The following is a 19,512-nucleotide window of genomic DNA, read 5'->3' as shown; positions in this document are numbered from 1 at the left end:
AAAGGCTTTGGGATGATAGAAGCGACTGCCGTACTCAGCAGATGGGCAAGGATATGAAATTATATTTTAGGATGTATTAGAAATGAGTGAAAGTGTTCTGTGTGTGTATGTATTTATTTCCGTAATGTTCATAACCTCATACAGGGCCTCAGCTGTATAAGGTACCTAGTAAAGAACAGTTAACAATAAGTCAGTAACACCAGAGACTGTTTTCCGTATACAATTCACATTGATAAAATTTCTATTTGAAGAGGACTAACTACAGAATACAATTACACATTAACGGGTGGAGACCAGCCATTACTGTGTATGGAGAAGAACTGAGTCACAAAGTTTATGTATTTGACACCTGATTCCTATTTGAAGTGCGGCCATCTGCAAACAGGAAAGCAAAAAGAAGGGCTATTATTAATTGGGTCACTGCAACATCTTTATCCAGTGATGCTATAGGTTAACCTCCATTCCCTCACTAGCAACTTGCCTGCAATATCCATATATTTAATAAACTTAGTGACAATGTGAGGTGCTCACCCTGCAGACAAAAGGTAATGGCATGTCGGCGGGGTTGAAATAAGCATAAATAAGAATATAAATGACGGTCAAAGTTTCTGGATGAGGTGAGCAAAGTTGGCAGATCTGTATAGCAGGTCTTTATGCCCATTTGGGCAGGAAGCCAAATGAAGGAAGACAGATGAAGTGAAGCTGCATTAGCCTGAATTCGTAATAGGCTTTAAAGGGTTCAGCCAGATATCCTTGTAATTGGCAGCTTTGATAATAATTTATTGCAAGTGAGATATGCCTGATTTTGATGAAGGTATGTTTGTCCAAAAAGAATGAGTTATATTTTATTATTTTATTTATCAGCCTCTTAAAAAGACCATGTGGCAAATTCTATTCCCATAAACCTTCAACTCCTTTCAAACACAAACTGGTATTTGGGCGCATTCGTCAAAGCATTTTTCTTAGTGGATTGACCAAGATTCACTCCTTCCAGAGGAAATGAGTCAGTGTTGACCTTTGTGTGATTTTTAATGTGTGCACATAGTTTAGAAATGCTGCTGTTTGAGCCAAGAGTTGTTCTGTTAGATTGAGCACAAGTCAGATCTGAACTTGTGGAGAGTTTTATGGAAATCTGAATATAGATCAGTAAATTTTGCTTTAGACATTATCTAAAATGCAATGGTAGAAATGAACTTGGTTTTAATTACTTTTCGATTTAGAGACGGGTTCCTGGACAATATTTAGAGCAATAAGTAGGCATTTGTTTAAATAATGCATTAATTAAGATGATGGAGAGGTACCCCTCAGTCAGATAGCCTAACCATAATTACTGATATATACTGTTTTGAACCAGACACTATTTTTCTAAATGCCACGCTCCATTTTGAATTGTCTTCTCCTGAACAATACTGTTTGTTTTTTCAAAGTTGACCACCATTCGTTTAAGTGGCTTTGTAGTAACCATTGCAAGTGATTAGTGGCCTCTGTAAGCCAACCCAGTTTGGTTCAGAAGTATCACATCATCTTCACACTGTAAAGATGTAGTTGACTGGGAACTAATTTTTGCTGAATGTGAATTGAAGGGTTAGTCCCACAACGTAGAGGACGCTAGGAAACAGCCTTGTTTAAGGCCTCTGTACATAGATATACATAGGTATTTTTGCTGCAATGCATTGATTGGCACCAAATCATCTAAAGCAGTTGAGTAGCACATAGAAGGTTATTCGTAATATGAAAAGTCACTAGTGTTTTCCATAGTATGGTTCCACATTCATGTGATTGAAGGCTTTGCTAAGGTCTACATAGCAATATAGAAACCAATCTTCCTTAGTTTACAAAGCAGAAATATGTCAACCAACATTACTGAAGTCTGTGAGGCTAGCTATTGGTTTGAAGCTGATTTAGAAACAGGTTTTAATTTCATGAGCAGGACTCAAGGTCTTTCAAGAGCAGAGTGGCAAAGCATTTGGATTCCACACCCAACAGTATTATCAAACTATCGCTATCTGGAGAGACCATGGGGCCTTTCTTTTTTGATAACTAAACTGCATGATGGAACCACATCATAAGGTTGTCTGCATGTTGCTTCCCATTCAAGTTTTAGAGAGAATGCATTGGGCAAGCCTTTCTTTTCTTACTTACTCAAGAAACTCCTAGACATATACTGCTTTATATTCCAAAGGTATCTGTTGAACTGTAAAGGGTGACCACACAACCAGAAGGCATGTGACCCCAGAAAGAGGGATGAAAGAGGTAGGTCCATCCCACCTGTGAGCACTTTAAAGTGTGTTAGACTATAAAAGAGGACCACATCATTGCCTGTCATCACCCAGAAAAGGCTGCACTGCTCCCCCCCCATTTTATTCACTCTTCAGCAACCTCCTACCCATACTGGCAACCCGTAAGGCTTTGGGATTCATCTACAAGGAAATGTTGCAGCACAGTGCCACAAGCAATCTTAGTGGGCCAAGCTGCGTCATTTCCAAAACACAGGGATGCACCGTATTTAAAAGAATACGCACCTCCCTGTATATCCCTCTTCGCTGGCGCTAAATTAGCTGCCTAGTGCCAACACATCCAGCCTCTCACCATGGTGCAAGGATGGCTGTGTTGCGGAGGACATTGTTTTTGTGCAGGAAGGGACACCTTCCTGCAAAAAAAACTCTAATGGTAATTTGCTCCTTCTATGTGTGCTGCAGAATGCAGTACACATAGAAGGAGCAAACAATGAGGAGAAATAAAAGTATTTCTCCTCGTTACCCAACTATGATGCCTCCTCTAGGGAGACGTTAGTTTTTGGCGCTGCCTCAGGTTTACAATTTTTAAAAATTCTGAGGCAGTGTCAAAAAGCAACAAGTGTTGCTTGAGCAGGCCCACAGCAACACCCATTGCATGCCCCTTAGCCGCAGAAAAGTGCTTTGGGTGGCTGATATATCTACAAGGTTGTGTTAAGCCAGGAAAGTTGGCTTCATGCTGCCTTGTAGATATGGTGCACTGCACAGTGCCACCAGCGCATCGCAAAAAGTGATGCTCCAGTGGCGCTAAGGCCTCATAAATGATTAGTAAAATGACAATTGTGGCTGCGTGGGCCAATATGATTGTATTGAGTGTTGTTAATTGGGTTCTTAAAGTGTTATTTTGTTTCCTTGCTTTTTAAGGTCACATGTACAGCTATTGGGAGGGGTTGTTTGCTTTTAAATATGGGCAAAGGAAAGGAACAAGAAAGTCTGCAGAGCGCTGTGCACCCATAAAGAACAGCCAGACTTCCTGCTGAGAACTGCACCCTGAAAGAGACAGATGTTCCTATTGAGGAACTTAAGACTATATTGTGCTAGGAAAGATAAAAAGGAAAAACCTGCTTCCTCTAATGAAGTTACTTGTTTTTTCAGAAAAAAAACTAAGAGGACTACCTCTAAATCAACCCTTAGTAGCAGTTGCAAGACTATAAGAAAGTCTAATCCAGCATCTGATGCTTCCTTAATAATCATATATACATGTGTCTAAAATGGTAGGAGAGGTTGGTCTGGTAACCCAAAGGACCTGTCAATTTCAGAAGCAGCCCCCTGCAGGTGATTCACACTGTAGGATTAACAGTGTGAGAGGCTGGGATGGTATGGTAAATAGTAACTCTTATGTCAATGATGATTATCAAATAAATAACAAAGCCCCTTGTCCCTGCCAAAAAATACAGTCTAAACAATCTTATTTTGTTAACAGTAGGCCCATGATGTCTGTGTGCAAGACACCATTGATTGGCATTGGGACTAATTTTTAGAGACAGCCATCCCTGACACTATCGTTGAAGAGACAGGATTCTGTTGGCAGAGGGTGTTTTATAGGACAAGAACACCAAAACCTAGCCACCAAAAACATACTTATGATGTGATCTTACGTAAAAGGTGGCCCATAGGATCAGTGAAATTCTGAAATTTTACCCCTGGTTTCCCTAGATATAGTTGAGGGTGAACATTATTTAATTACCACAGGAAACCTATTAATCAATCTTGACCTAGATAGCAAACCAATTAATGGTTCTGGGATACAGTTTAAGCTCAACCTCCATTAGTAGCGCAACCATCCTTTGGAGGGAATCCAATTAACCTGTTATGCAGCAACCATCATGAAAAGAACACACTTATCCAATATTAGGTTTTCCTTAAAAGAAATAGATTGACTGAGGACCTGAATAGATTTGGGTACTGATCCATCTAAAGGGTAAACAGGATGTAGGGGAGTTGCTACTGAAACTAGGTTACAACCTTCAATGAAACCAAAGCACACAAATATACACACCAGGAGTCTGATTGCAGATGATATTCCAACTAGTGAACAGGGTCAAATTTTAAGCACTAAGGGTGCACCACTGGCTTCTGAGGCTAGAGCCAATGTATTGGTAAGTGTTAAATCACACTGTTGAGTAGGGGTTGCACAAGCCAGAAACATTATTACTGTACCCAGCTTCAAACTAGGAGCATCTGGAAGGAATCTGACTGGCAGTGTCTTTTTGAAGCAGCAAGAGCAAATGAATGATACATTTTTACACATCATTAAACACTATCCTAATTGTGTTGGGAATTTTATCAAGCTACATGTTTGGTTTCACATTTTTCTGATCATTATCTGAGAAATCTTATCTTATTATCATCTTATATGATCCTTATTCAGTTCTTCAGCCAGATAATGATAACAATAGTCCCATCCCTTCATTGGATAAGTTACTTGTAGGGGATGACCAGCCCCTGCTAATTAAATTCTCGCCCAATGAAGCTTCAAGAGCTATAGAGTTGTTGAATTGTGAGAAAGTATTGTTAAGTCCCAGGTTGCGATAAGACCCTGGAGGCACCGACCGTGGTCTTGACTAATTATATAAATTAATTTTGTAATGCAGTTTTAGTAGATGCAGGCATATCACCAACAGGGAGAGGGGCAGAGATTGTCCTAATTGACAAAAAGGGTTCAAGGGATAATCCAGCCAATTATAGGCTAATCTCTGTCATAGACACCATTCAGAAGGTGTTCTATAAACACCTCTTATCTTAGCTGCATGAATGAATGGCAGAAAACCAGGTATTGTCTTCTTTACAAACAGATTTTAGAAGTAAAATAGGCATGACGGACCAGGTCTTCCATTTTATGATGTTCTATTACAAGTATGTGATACTACTTGGGCAATATCTGTATGTACATCAGGATGTACGGGAGTTGCTACTGAAACTCGGTTACAACCTTCAATGAACCCAAAGCACCCAAATATACACACCAGGAGTCCGATTGCAGATGATATATATGGACAGTCTCTGGAGCAGGGGACAGTGGAAGGGACAAGAAAATGAAAGAATTGGGTTGTCATATGTAATTCTTTGTTTTACTTCATTTAGATAGAGGTCAGGCAGCCAAATGAATACTTTTGAGTTGCTTCAGTTGGTGGAGATGAAGTGGGAAAGGGGGTAGGATGCAGAGGTGAGCCAGAAAGCCTTGACACCAGAACAGACCAGCTGAGTGAGGGGGCAGGAGAGAGATTAAGTCAGGATTTCAAGAAATTGTAATTCAAAGAGGTTTCCACCCTTCCATATATATGTTAACTGGCAGTATAAGCACAGTGGTACATACTAACCACAATGTTTCAATTAATTTCAAGTGAAAGCAGTACAATGTCCCTGAATCAAGTACACGTGCCTTGGGAGTGGTTGGGGAATGTTGAAGGTGAATAGAATGTTCCTTAAACACCATCAAATTAAGTTAGTAGTACTAATAGTCACAGTATTAGTGGTCTAATTTGAAGAAGCTTATGTTGAGCTCTGGAATACAAATAACTAAATGCACCAGTTCAAATTACAGAAAGCACAGTGCTGGGATGATGTAATATTATGATGTTGTTTATAGAGACTTCATTATATGTCCAGGTATAATACAGCAGGAATAAACAGATATCTTGGACAAATTCAAATGTCTATACAGAACATACAGAATAGCCAGTCATTATATAGTGGAAGACTACTTTTTGCCCATGAGAACATTATTTGGAGGTGGATTACTCTCAGAGAGAGTGTTTATTACAAACTGATTTGTTGAACCAACTACTTTCAAGAGAGAATCTCTGGATACCAAGGATTAAAAAGGAATTATTTGAGTGACAATAGAGACCAGAGGCTGTGGACCACTACAATTAAACTGCAAAACATTTTCTCAAGGGCAAGCTGATTTTAAAATAATAAAAAGCAATTAAAATAGACTAGAATAACTGGTAGTGATCCTGTTCTTCTCTGATTATTTAAAGAATCACATAAGATGAGTGCAAGTTGGTAAAATGATCCTAATGCAGGCATTCTTCACATACATCTTATTGTAATATCAGCTATGTGCTTGTATAGAATACTTTCATTCTCTCTCACAACTAGATGGGGTCTGTAAGTTGTATCACCAAACATTGTTGACATTAGAGGTAAGTGAGGCAGTATTTGGTACAAACATGTTTTTCTTCTATACTATGACAGCAGTTTCGGGGAAGTGGTAGTATGTGACCAGAATGTTAGTGCATATTTTTATGCTGCAAAGTAATCATGATGTGCTCTGCTGTTCTTCGTACTATTACATTTCCCTGCTGCATTACGGCACTGTGGTGCTGTTGTGTTTGACTGTGGTGCCGGACTTTTGTTTTGTTGTGCTCTTTAATGTTTTCCTTGTTTATAAATTGTTTTTTGTGTTCTGTGACTGTTTTGCTCCATTGTTTACTTTGGAGACATCTCCAAAGGATTCTACATTTCCAGTAAAAAGCAATCCATTCCTTTGAAGGTTCAGTGACAAAGAACCATTTACCACTGTTTAAGAAGGTAGAGTACCACTCCTTGAGCTCTCCATCTAGTTAAGACTCCGATCAGTGCAAAACTGTTTTTATGATTCACCTTGTAGATGCACATATATGGTACCTCTATGATATTTGTGGGATTTCCTGATATGATTTTTTTTCTATACAAGTATGAAAAAATAATTTTGTATATTTTGTTGCCGCTCTACTCTGATTGAAATTGGTTTTGAACAATACCAAATTGGATGGTTTACCTTATTTATGATCTTATGCAATGTCAAAGGGGCATTTCTTTAGTGTGTTATTTGACTGAATACCCCGACCCCTTGCAATATCAATGACCAAGGTACACACTAGTTAGTTTTGTGCAAAACTGTTTTAACTATACAGTTAAACTATATACCTGTTTAACTAGAAATTCTAGGGGCCTCCTTATGCCACATTAGTGTCATTTTTGTATGCCTATGTGGCCCAACAATGCCAAAATTGCTGTGCCAAATTTAAAAAGTAGCGCATTGCATGCATTTTGCCACTTTGTAACCCATTGCGCCACATTGTGCCTGGGCTAGGCATAATGTATGCAAAGGGGAGTTCCCCCACCAGAGGGACTGAAAAAATTTAGATTTCTTTGCGTATTTTTTGGGCACTTTTAAAGGAGGCACACCATTGTTTACAATGGGCTTCAATGGGCTTTGCAGGATTAGCATCAAAATTGTGGACACTAATCTGCAAAGCTCTGAACAAGCATCAAAAATGTTGACGCTAGCTTCCCAGTCCATTGTCATGGTGCACTGTATCATAGATACGGCGCCCACATGGTGGTTTTAGGGGGCACTAAGGGGTGCAAGTAAAGTGGTACTGCAATGGGTGCAGTGCCACTTTTCGTATATCAGGCCCTTAGTTCTCACTTTATATTGCACGTCACATTACATTTCCATATTTTTGTGTAATACAATGCATCTTGATTTCAATGCTAGATTCAATATTCATTCAGTAAAGAGAGGACTTTTCAAGGTTTGGTTCAAGTGGTCCAAAAGTCTTAGGCTGTAAATTAATCTAGATTATTTGTTTTTGATGGTTGGAACTGGAGTATCGTTAGAGGAGGAAAACCAATGTATAGAACATACAAGTAGGATAATCACCCTGATTCAAGCTCCAAACAAAAATGCAGAATGAGGTGAGTGAATGTAATTTTTCCTCAGTTAAGGTGATTATTGCAAGAACCTAAGTTGTCATCACAATGGGTGCTTAGGTTGCATTTTGATTTAATAGTCTTCCTTCAGAGGAAAAACTGTTAAAAGGATGCACAGCGGGTTGATTGAGTTGAGAATTAGGATTTCTGTTTATACCCAAGGAGTGGCAGTATTTTTGCCCATCTAGACATGAAAGATAGGCTACAATCAGAGGTGTAACAGAAGCCCCTGCAGCCCCCACAGTGTGTGGGAGCCCCTAGGCTTACCCATACTGGAGAGGGCCCCTACTGATTGGAGTGTGGGGTGCCCGTTCTGTACATCTTGCAGGGATGCCCCCTCACATTTTGTTGAACCACTAGCTACAATGATTTCAAAGACTGTAAGTGTTGTGCATTGTGTGACTAATTGCCTGGTTGAGTGATTGAGAGAGTGAATGAGTGAGTAAGGCATTGTTTGTATGAATTCATAGGGTATTTCAATAGTGGAAACCTAGCCAAAAGGCAGCAGAGTGCCATACATGGTCAAGGCAAGCTGGAGCAGTGTTGGGCCAGTCCTGATGGATACAGGGATGTTGTTCCAGATCCTGCATACATCGACAGAAAAGGCTTGTAGTCTTGTTCTTTCTTTTTTATATTTCTTATTTTGCTGTCTGATGGTGTCTGGTTATATGCGTGCCAAGAATAACCAGAGATGATAAGCTTGCACGAACAGGGAGAACTGGTTTTGATAGTTTTGAAAATGATGCAGCTAGTTTGATGCAGCTAGTTTTGAAGATGGGTCAAACTGTCAATGGCAGCCAATTCAGTTCCATCAGGGTGGGAGTGATGTGATCATATTTCTTCAGGTCCTGAATGAGAAGTGCTGCAGCATTCTAGTATGACCTTAACGGGTGCCAGTGTGGAGTATGGGAAGCCATAGAGCAGTGCATTACCAGCATCCAGATACAAGAGTACAAGGGCTTGAACAGCAGTTCTAAAGTGACTTACTAGAATAAATGGATTGACTTTCATTTAGAAGAGAGAGCTGGTACCAGGCAGTCTTTGTGACAAGGTGAATCCGAGTGGCAATTGGTGAGAGTTGGGGTTCAAAGCTGTTAAGGTTCATGTCATTGAGCCAGGTTTGTAATGTATCTTGTTTTTGTAGAGAACAATGCTCACCATTGGTATTTGGGCTCTAAAACAGCCCTACGAATATTGTATAAATTAAAAGAATATGAAGAAGAAACTCACAGAATAGGTAAGCCATTATCATTGAACAGGAGGATTAGTAGTAATGTGTTGAATATGAATAAGAAGCTTGCTTCACAGCCAAGGAACCAAATTTGAAAAGACGTTTCCGCCACAGTGCATCAATTTACTGAGGAGCCATCAATTGCTAGAATGAAAAGAAGAGATGGTAGTGCTGATGTTTTAGTTGCTTATGAGCAGTTCCAAGACCATAAATGGATTACTTAGCAAAACCTAGGGTGTTAAATTTGATCCTCTGACAGGGTTTGGTGAGGGGCAAGTGTAGCTCCATTTACTTTCTCACACACCTATTCAAATTTGTGAGGATAATAAGATAATAGGCTAGCCTGGCCACCATGTTCTCAGCTACTTGCAATTTCAAAGTATCCAAGATAACACATTAGCACAATCAACCAGGAAATGACTCTTGCTGCAAACACTATTGCTCTCTGCTCCTGAAGAATGAAGTGAAATAGTACTTTAATAACCTAATTTGGTACTAATGTAAGAAAACAACAGATGCCAACTGTTTCTTTTAACCCCAATTCCTTATTAAAGGAAAGCCAAGTCTCTTAGCTTTGGGGGCAAGTGAGGGAGAAGGGGACATCTCACTGATCATAGTAGGGGAATCCAAAATGAGTCCTGATAAAAAAAATCAGAGCCTCTCTCTTTGTTGCTGTTGGGAAGGAAAGTCTTCTGCATGGCTCTGGAGTGCATGTTTCTCTGACCTATGTTTATCTTCTGCCAACTCACTAAAAGGTTGCTGTAGGTTTTTTTTTATTGTTACCTTAATGAACATGATAATCATAAGTGTTCACTCAGGGTTTCTCTATTTACATGGACTGTGACCCTAGAGTTTGACTCTGAGATCAACAGTGCATGCAAAGTGTATCACTATTTTACAGAGAATTTTTAATACCATCTCTGCCCAGATGGTGGTAGACTGACAGTGATGGAATAATTAATCTGTAGTAAAGGGTTGCTGTACCTATTGGTAAACTCTGTGCAGTTTCCATGACCCGGATTATTTTGGTTTCTGTCAAACCTGAGATATTTGTGTTGAAGGTTAGTGTGTTCACAGAATGAAAATGGATTGGTGAGGCATTGTCTTTAATATAATTGGAGCTGGCACCTGTTCGGATGGAAATTACACCTTGGCTGCGTCCATCTCTAGTGCTTATGGAAGCTTGTTGGGTTGGGGAAGGAACCTTACATTTAGCTCAGACTTTTTTTCTGCTGGGAGATGGCCTGAAGTAAATTACCATTCCTCCATGGGGACAGCACATAAAGGTACCAAAAGGCTGGGGATGAGGGCAGCAGGCTCTCCCCATGCAATGATAATACACTAAATATTTAGAACGTATGTCCCCCAGATTCAAAATGATCACTCTCCCTAATTGTGTGGTTGAGTAAGCAGAGATGCAAGAGTGGAATCCTCCTGCATTGCCATTTCCTCTGCAGGACATGGAAACAAAGTCTGGGATTGAGAAGGTGTTTTGATGATAGATTACACATGGAAGGAGTTGAACTTAAATTTACCAGGCAATGGATTTTCAGAATCTCAGCAGAAAACCAGCTAACTGAGAGGACTGTAAGAGGTGGTTTGGAAGAGCAATTTGAAACACAAGAGACTGAAGGTAGCTTCCCAGGATAAGGATAACTGCAGCAATGAGGGATGCAGGAAAGCTGTCAATAAAGAAGAGACTGCTTAATCCTTAATCCCTCTCCCCTGCAGGGAGAGCCTTTAGATGCTTCCACTTGCCATCTTTAGCTGGAGAAGGCTGGCTTATTGAAGATCTTGCCAGTTGAACCCATGGCCACTGCCGCAGGGCTTTCAAAGTATCCAGCTATCCCCTTTCTTGTCCAGCACCAGTAACAAGTAGCACCATCCCATGTGTGCCCAGTTATTTGATACTCTAGACCAGTGGTTCCCAACCTGTGGTCAGGGGACCCCTAGGGGTCCGCAAAGCCTTCTCAGGGGGGGCCGCGGCTGTTCAGAAAATATAATAATATGAACAAATTATGTACCCAGCTTTCAGTAATGACTCACTAGGGGGTCCCCAGATTCCAATAATGATTCAGTGGGGTCCCCGGGTTCCATTACTGATAAAGTGGAGGTCCACAGAAGTCAAAAGGTTGGGAACCACTGCTCTAGACTGTAACCGGTAGGCTCAAAGGCATAGGCTGTCATCCCTTTTGTGTCATCTTAGGTCATCAGACACCAAGCACTCGTAACAGGACTATTGATACCACCAAAGTGGGGTCCTCTTCAAGGAAGGGCAGGTACTATTGTTCTTCCTGTTTCTGTGGGTGGTGGGGCAGGAGCATTTGACTTCTTATCAACTGCTGATGCCAAAGCACTGTAATGCAAGTGTTGGTACATTGTGCTTGAACCCTCTCCAATATGGCCTGTAATTTCCAGTTTTAACTGCTTTATAATCCTTAGCTTCTAGGTGCTTTATTATTTTTTGGGATTAGAACTCTTGCCCAGATGGTAATGGAGATGATTATTGTCAATAAACCCTGTACCCTGTATCTTAGTTTTATGTGTATTGTATTTTTATACTAACATACTTGTCTTTTACAAAGTGAAGTCCTGAATGGGCATTGCTCTTATTAGCTATAAACGGTATTCTGAGTGGCTAAGCCACCTCAACCTCTTGAGTAAGCCTTGGACTTCTTGCTACCTTAAGAGAGTAAAGTGCTGGAGAGCAATACTTGGTTATCCAGTTTGGGTTCCAATAATATAGTGACCCCAGGATATCAGTTGCAAACAACTCCAATTGATGCAGCTGGAACCCAATAACCACTGACTCTTCTGGTATCTCAGGGCACCGGTCATCACAGCTGCATAGAGCTTAAAGAAACTGCTTCTCCTCCAAATGTGCATGGTAGTAAAACATGCTAGGATATATACCTGAGGCTCAGAGAGAGGCCTGTCAAAATACAAGATTGATTTGGTATTATTCTGATTATAACATGATTCAACCTGAAGGGTTGACTGATGTTGAATAATGCTGGTAACTGGCTGCTTGTATATATTAAATGGGATTGGAGAATGTGGAATGTAAGCTGGAGAGTGCTTACTATTAGGATGAAGATATCTGGAAATAGCCTGCCCAGTAATCGCAGCAGCAGATTGTAGGCAGAGTCAGCATAGGCACACCTCAACTAGTCTTATGTATTATGAACCACTAAGCGTGGAAAACTAGAAGTACATTCAGAGGCTCTCTCAGCAGATGTCAGTAACCTATTGAGACTACATCAAGGGCCATATTTATACTTTTTGACGCAAAACTGCGCTATCGCAGTTTTGCGCCAAAAAGATTAGCGCCGGCTAACGCCATTCTGAAGCGCCATGCGGGCGCCGTATTTATTGAATGGCGTTAGCCGGCGCTAGCAGACCGGCGCTGCCTGGTGTGCGTGGAAAAAAACCACGTACACCAGGCAGCGCAGGCGTTGGGGAAAATGGCGTTAGGGCGTCTTAAAATGGGGCAAGTCAGGTTGAGGCAAAAAAATCGCCTCCACCCGATTTGTGCCATTTTTAACGACGCCCAGACGCCATTTACATGACTCCTGTCTTAGTAAAGACAGGAGTCATGCCCCCTTGCCCAATGGCCATGCCCAGGGGACTTATGTCCCCTGGGCATGGTCATTGGGCATTGTGGCATGTAGGGGGGGCACAAATCAGGCCCCTCTATGCCAAAAAAAAAATATATATATACTTACCTGAACTTACCTGAATGTCCCTGGGATGGGTCCCTCCATCCTTGGGTGTCCTCCTGGGGTGGGCAAGGGTGGCAGGGAGGGTCCCTGGGGGCATGGGAGGGCAGCTGTGGGCTCATTTTGAGCCCACAGGTCCCTTAACGCCTGCCCTGACCCAGGCGTTAAAAAGAGGTGCAAATGCGGGGTTTTTTGCCCCGCCCACTCCCGGGCGTCATTTTTGCCCGGGAGTATAAATACGACGCATTTGCGTCGCAGTCATTTTTTTAGACGGGAACGCCTACCTTGCATCTCATTAATGCAAGGAAGGCGTTCACGCAAAAAAATTACGCTCATTCCTCATACTTTGGCGCTAGACGCGTCTAACGCCAAAGTATAAATATGGAGTTAGTTTTGCGTCGAATTTGCGTCCAAAAAAACTACGCAAATTCGGCGCAAACGGAGTATAAATATGCTCCCAAATGTCTTTAACTAAGAGAGGATCCTGACAAAGAGATGATCCTTGTGGTATAAAATAGAAACTTTTATCCACTCAGACAGATAAGACGGTAGGGTGAGAATCTGGCTCCGCAAACTAAGAAAGGTCAACTTAGAATAAGTCATCCCCCTAAATTCATCAGCTGCAAAATGATGGACTAAAATGGAGTGCACCATTGTATCAAAAGCAGTGGACAGTTCAAAAGGAATAAGGTCTGGAGGATACTAATTCTCAAGGTCAATCCTAAGTAGTTCTAGTTAATCTTTTATACACCAGCCATATCTTGTGGAAAACTAAAATTTTGAGAACATTTTTACGTATTTTGACAGTGAGATGATCGTTCAAGCAGAAAATATCTCTGGGTAACATTAGAAAACAGGCTGATAGATAATTTTCCTTGATTCGGTCTCTTGTCATTATGTTACATGCTCTTTGAATGGGAGGTAGCTCTCACATTTAATATGGTGTGCGATAACGTCAAACATATCTCACTGATTTTCACTCAATTTCAAGCAAAGTCCTGAAATGTTTTACAAAACATTGTGAAAGAAATAATAATTTTCCATACTCCTAATCCTTGCATCTTAAAGGTTGTACTCCTGTCTTTAGTTAAACATTTTTTTACAATCTTGATAGGGAGCAGAGAAATTGGCCTATAACTAGACTCCTTGTTAATGCTGAACACAACTTTTGTTTAACAAGGTATTGGCATCTCCCTCTCTGCAGCCTTTATGCTCGACCAGATGAAAAATGAGTTTAACATCTGTGTTAATGCAGGTGACATCATGCTGTCAGGGGAGGAGTTTGGTTGTCTGTAGTGAAAGACTAACTCTATGTCTTAGAAGTACATTTGCATATTGATGCCAAGGTATTTGCATTATAAGCGGTTTAAATGCTTTGGGTGGCTCTGAAATACAAAACAATCCTAAAACCAAATTTTGGAAATCAAAAAGCCACATTTCAATTGTTTATAATTGTTTGTGATAAACATTTCCATTCAGGACATAGAAACCACATTCAGGTCAATCTGGGTTTTAAGGCAGGTCAGCAGTGCATCATTGCATATAAGGCCAACTAATGGGGAAGAAGAATGAGATTCAATGTTTTTGTGTTTGTTCAGTTTCTCCAGGCACTACTTTCAGACATCAAGAAAAGACAGTTCAGTGCTGTAAAACCACATGAAATGGGGTTTGTTATCATCAAAGAGCTGTTTATTCTGCAACAGGTTTGTTTTACAATCACCATGTCCTTGAGTTTGCTAAATCTGGACATATGACATAAGCAATAGCAATGAGGTTGTAGGGTTTATCAAGGCCTAGAGTAACTTTTAGGGGTGATATTATTTTTGCATCCTTAAAACTTAAACAGGATTAAAGACTCTGTCAACCTATTATAAACATATGAAAAGCATGTTGTGAAAAGATTTCTACACAAGAACGTCAGGCACTAAGATGATCTATGAACCTAAAAGGGGTAACTATTTTGGTGTGGGAGATGTTTGAAATACTCAGCAGGTATACATGGAAGAAAATAAGATTTTTTTTTTATCTAAAGGCTTGCTCCCACAAATGATGTGAGACCTATTGGTAGATTTCGATTTTAGAATGAAGATCACTAAATCCAAAAGGAACTTGGCTTGTTTTGTTAATTTATCAGAATGCTAATGTGTGAATAGTATGCCTTGTAAAACTCAGATGTTTGATTTAGAGTGCTTAAAAAGATTGGCAATGTTTGAGAAATAGGTATTATATTTTAATGGGTTGGCAAAAGTATAATGGATTGTGAAATGACTATACATTATTTATGAATTTTATAATAGAAGTTTCTTGATACAAAGGCCCTCATTATGAGTCTGGCGGTCTTGAGGCCACCAGACTCGCCATGGCATTCTCACCGCCGCGGAGCCGGTGGTCAAGACTGCCGAATTTCGAGTTGTGGGGTTTGGCTGAAGCCAAACCTCCACAACTCCGCCTTGCCTGCCAGTGCAGTTGCACTGCCGCGGCCGGTGGTGACCTCCTCCAATCCGGCGGAAGGCCTCAGGCCGCCGTCTGGATTACGTGGTTGCACACCGCCAGACATTTCCGTGGTGGTCACCCCGCCATGAAAAGCCTGGCGGTCATGCTCCTGGCAACAGGAATCTTCATTCCTGTTGCCGGCACACACACACGTCACCACACATGAACACATCCCCCCACCCATCTGTAAACTCACAGGCACCCCGACTTCTTTACACATGCATGCATTCACATACACACCCATTCAGCATACACATACGGGCACTCAGACACACCCACTCACTCGCATTCATCCATACAGACACCCCCATAGATGCGCACGTACACACATACACACATACACTCACAGACACGCACACATTCAGCACTCCCTCCGCAAACACGCACACATGCACCTGAACACACCAAAGACCCTGTCACCCCCTTTTGGATGCCCACTCATCTCTTCCGTCGAGGAGGACATCCAGGAGAGGATGGGTCCTGGCAGTCTTCCCTTTCCACCACCACCACACCAGCAGCACACCACCAAAATGTATTACGGCTCGTAATACGGAGGGCGGGGTTCTGCTGGCGTGGTGGAGCCAGCGAGGAACAGCCTCTGCACTGCTGACCGCCAGAATGAATGATGGCTGCTCTCTGCCTCAAAAATGGTGGTGAGCAGCCACCACTCGTAATATGGTGGTCTGCTGACTGCCAGCACTGGCGGTCGAATGGCGGGTTCGGCTTTGGCGGTCAATGGAATTGACCTCCAAAGTCGTGATGAGGGCCAGAGTTCTTAACACTACATGCATTTACAATCTTTAAAGTTTTTGATGATTTAGGAAAAAAGATGCCCAATATGAACATATGTTAATTTGATATTCTGAAGAAAGTTATAAGTATTAGCAAAAATGGCATACCTATTTTTTATTTCATAATGTTGCTATGTTTTGTAGAACATACTAATAGTTATTTATGAGCTTTAAAAAACTGACCTGTTTGTGGAAAATATGTTCAATATTTTAGCACACAGTGGTAAAAAGTTAAACAACTGTTAGTATATTTTAAAGAAAGTATAGCTGTTCACTGAAGCTTTATCACGTGAGTATCCAACCAAACAACTGTATGTTTTACTTTTAATGAAGGAGTTCATTAAAACTTGTAAAGTTCAATATGATTTTTTAATTTCCTTTTGAGGTTCGACCATGTGGAGCAGAATTTAATCTGTTCTGATCACAAAGTTACATAATATGATGACAGATCGTCAAGCAATTTCTCTACTCCAGTCAGCTGTTGAAATAATACTTTGAAAGAGCAGTGTGAAATGTATGTTAGCATCAACATTCATGCAAATAGTCTGATGATGTTTGGTACTAAGAAATATAGCATTCTAAAGGCAAAAATATTATTACTCAATCCCCATTTGTCTATTAATTGCTTTATGTTTTTTTCCACTTTGTCATAAATTACAATTTTTATCTAAAAAACATCATGTTAAATGTTGTACATATATAAATTCTAATACATATGTAACCTAACAATTAAACGTATATGTCTTAGGAAAGTTTGTACTATACCTGCTGGACATCCTTGAGAGCCATCTAGTTTCATGTACCCAGGGCAGCATTCATAGAGGACTGTGCTGTTTTAATAAGAACAGAAACCATATGAGAATTAACCATTTATTACTAACTTTAGATAACCTATTGTATGATGGTTTTTCTTAAAGTGCCAAAAAAAGCTATCAATATTGAGCAACTTGCAATTTTACTATATGTTGTGATTCTGCTTTTAATATAATTAAAATGTTTCTGTACTTAAAAGGCTCACCTCATATTTTGTTCATTAGTTATGGAAGTTTTAACTTGTCTCGATTAAAAACAACAGCTACTTAACTAGACACATTGCATTAGATACTTCAGCTCATCCCAGGAAACAGGCTCATAGATCCATAGATCCATAGATCCATAGATCCATAGATCCATAGATCCATTCTATTTCCCTTGGGAATTACTGTGGGAAAATGCCAGGTATCTAGATTTCCATATGGTTAAAAAAATAAAATATGTATGGTTTCTGATATTAAAATACAGATGATGAGAAAATCTAGTATTCAGAACTAAGTATTTATAAAATATATTTTTAGGTTCTGCTTATAAAATATAGAAGGTACTTTAGCCCTTAATTGCCACTTAGAAAAGTATAAAAGCTTTAACATTTGGGCTTGTAACTTACAAAATCATAAGAAATATTTGAGTTAAAAACTGGGATGATTGTTAATTCAAATGCTTTTGGGTGAAGGATTATGAAATAATTTCCGTATTACAGTACATCATTTGTCTGAAGTTTCAAAATGATGGAAGTGATATACAAAAAAAAATCAGAAATTGACATTTAAAATGAGTTGTGGTTATTCATTTAAATTATCAAGAGGTAGATTCAAGCAAAATGACGTATTTTCTTCCACAGTCAGATTTCAGAACTGTTGTGTGTAGGCATTGCACTTGTCGCATCTTGATGGAGGAAAGCCCTCTTAAAGGCAATCCTAAGAAGGTGTTGCCATGCTTTTTCCTCCTAGATAAATGGACTAAAGAATTTTAATAGGAACACCAGATTATCAGAAATCTCCTTTAGCTTTCTCAGCCCACCTTCATTAATGCCACTGTTGGAAAATGGGTTATTGGTAGGGCAGGTAGGTACCTACACCTAGCAACAAGCCACTAACCTCCACATAGGTACAGTTAGGTCTCAGTAAATTAATCCCAGCTCAACCCTTGGTATCTTGGCAACGAGCGTCAAGGCTTAACTTAGGAGACAAAGTGTAAAGCATTCAAATATCACAAAACAGTAATTAAATAAAACACAGGAAACAGTTTAAAAATCCAAAACCAATTTATAAAAATAGTTTATATTTTTATCTTTAAAATGACACAAAAACGATTAAAATCGGTTCAGGGGAACCGGAGATATGAATTTTTAAAGAATTATTACTTTTCTAGCGCTTAGAAACAAAAAGCGCCAATCGGGTCATCTGGTTGCACCTCGACCGGGGCAAAGTCAAACTTTCAGGCCGACCGCGATGGAGCCCTGCTCGGCTACAGGTCGCGGGAGGCCTCGGTTAAAAAGTTACCTTCTCACTTAGTCTTTATTTTGAAGTTTTTCTTCACCGGGACGAACCTGCCAGTTGAATCCGACCTCCTGGAGCCCTTGTCCGGATACGCGATGTGGGTTTCCTCGGTGGAGACTTTTACCTTCGGACTTAGTCGTTTTTTCGAGATGAAAATCCTTCGACCGGGGTAAACCTGGATCTTGATCCGACGTCCATGGAGCCCTTCTCGGATACGATGGCTGGGAGGTCCCGGTCAACTTTTTACATTCGGACTTAGTCTCTTTTTTGGATGGTTTTCTTTACCGGGACGAACCACGAAGTCAGGCCGGGTCGTGGTTGAGGCAAGCCGGCTAGAATTTCCGCGGCGGGTGGGTCCCTCTCTGGAGCTTTTTTCCAAAAATTCTCAAATCTTTTCCAAACTTCTGGGGCTTCACCCAGATGTTCTTTTAAGGTTCTTTTGGGGTCCTCAGCTCACCCCAAGGGTCCAGAAGTTCTGTGATGGTCCTTGGAGGGTGCGGACTTCAACTCCCAGAATGCACCTGGCGCAAACTCCTTTTTGGCCACTGGACAGTGGTCAGCTGGTCGCTTTCTTCAGGAGTTTGTGCAGGGGACTCTGGTTAGCAATTTTTCACCTGTAGCAAACAGGGAGTCCCTCCTTGAACCAGTTGAAGCCAGGCAAAGTCCTTCTTGTGGTGAAGCCCAAGTGTGCAGCTGGTGCAGTCCTTCTGAGTGCAGGGTCCAGGTGCAGGCCAGGGGTCCAGCAGGGCAGTCCTTCTTCTTCTTTAGTTCCTTTCTTGTTGAATTCTGGAGGGGATCTGAGGCGTGGGTGCAGGTCTGCCAGTTTTATCCTTGCTCCTGGGTGAAAAGCAGGGGGGCCCTGGTTCTCCAATCAGGGACAGGGTCGTCCCCCTGTGATGACCACTTCCTGGGAAGTGTGGCAAAAATCCATCCCAGAAGGCAACAGTCTCTAAAAATCCAACATGG

General features: G+C 40.8%; 1 protein-coding gene across 7 annotated transcripts in view; it reads right to left on the bottom strand.

Moving 5' to 3' along the window:
- POSTN (periostin) overlaps nucleotides 1–19,512 on the bottom strand; it is a 197,551-nt gene that overhangs the window by 140,819 nt on the left and 37,220 nt on the right. For all 7 annotated transcript variants that reach the window (XM_069205499.1, XM_069205502.1, XM_069205504.1 and 4 more), the window contains exon 3: nucleotides 16,997–17,061. In XM_069205499.1, the coding sequence (XP_069061600.1) occupies nucleotides 16,997–17,061 (65 nt within the window). The remainder of the gene's footprint in view (nucleotides 1–16,996; nucleotides 17,062–19,512) is intronic.

This window comes from Pleurodeles waltl, chromosome 8 (genome assembly GCF_031143425.1).
Source record: "Pleurodeles waltl isolate 20211129_DDA chromosome 8, aPleWal1.hap1.20221129, whole genome shotgun sequence".
NCBI lineage: Eukaryota > Metazoa > Chordata > Amphibia > Caudata > Salamandridae > Pleurodeles > Pleurodeles waltl.
Note: the sequence above shows the minus strand (reverse complement) of the source record. Positions and strands in the feature narration are given on the sequence as shown.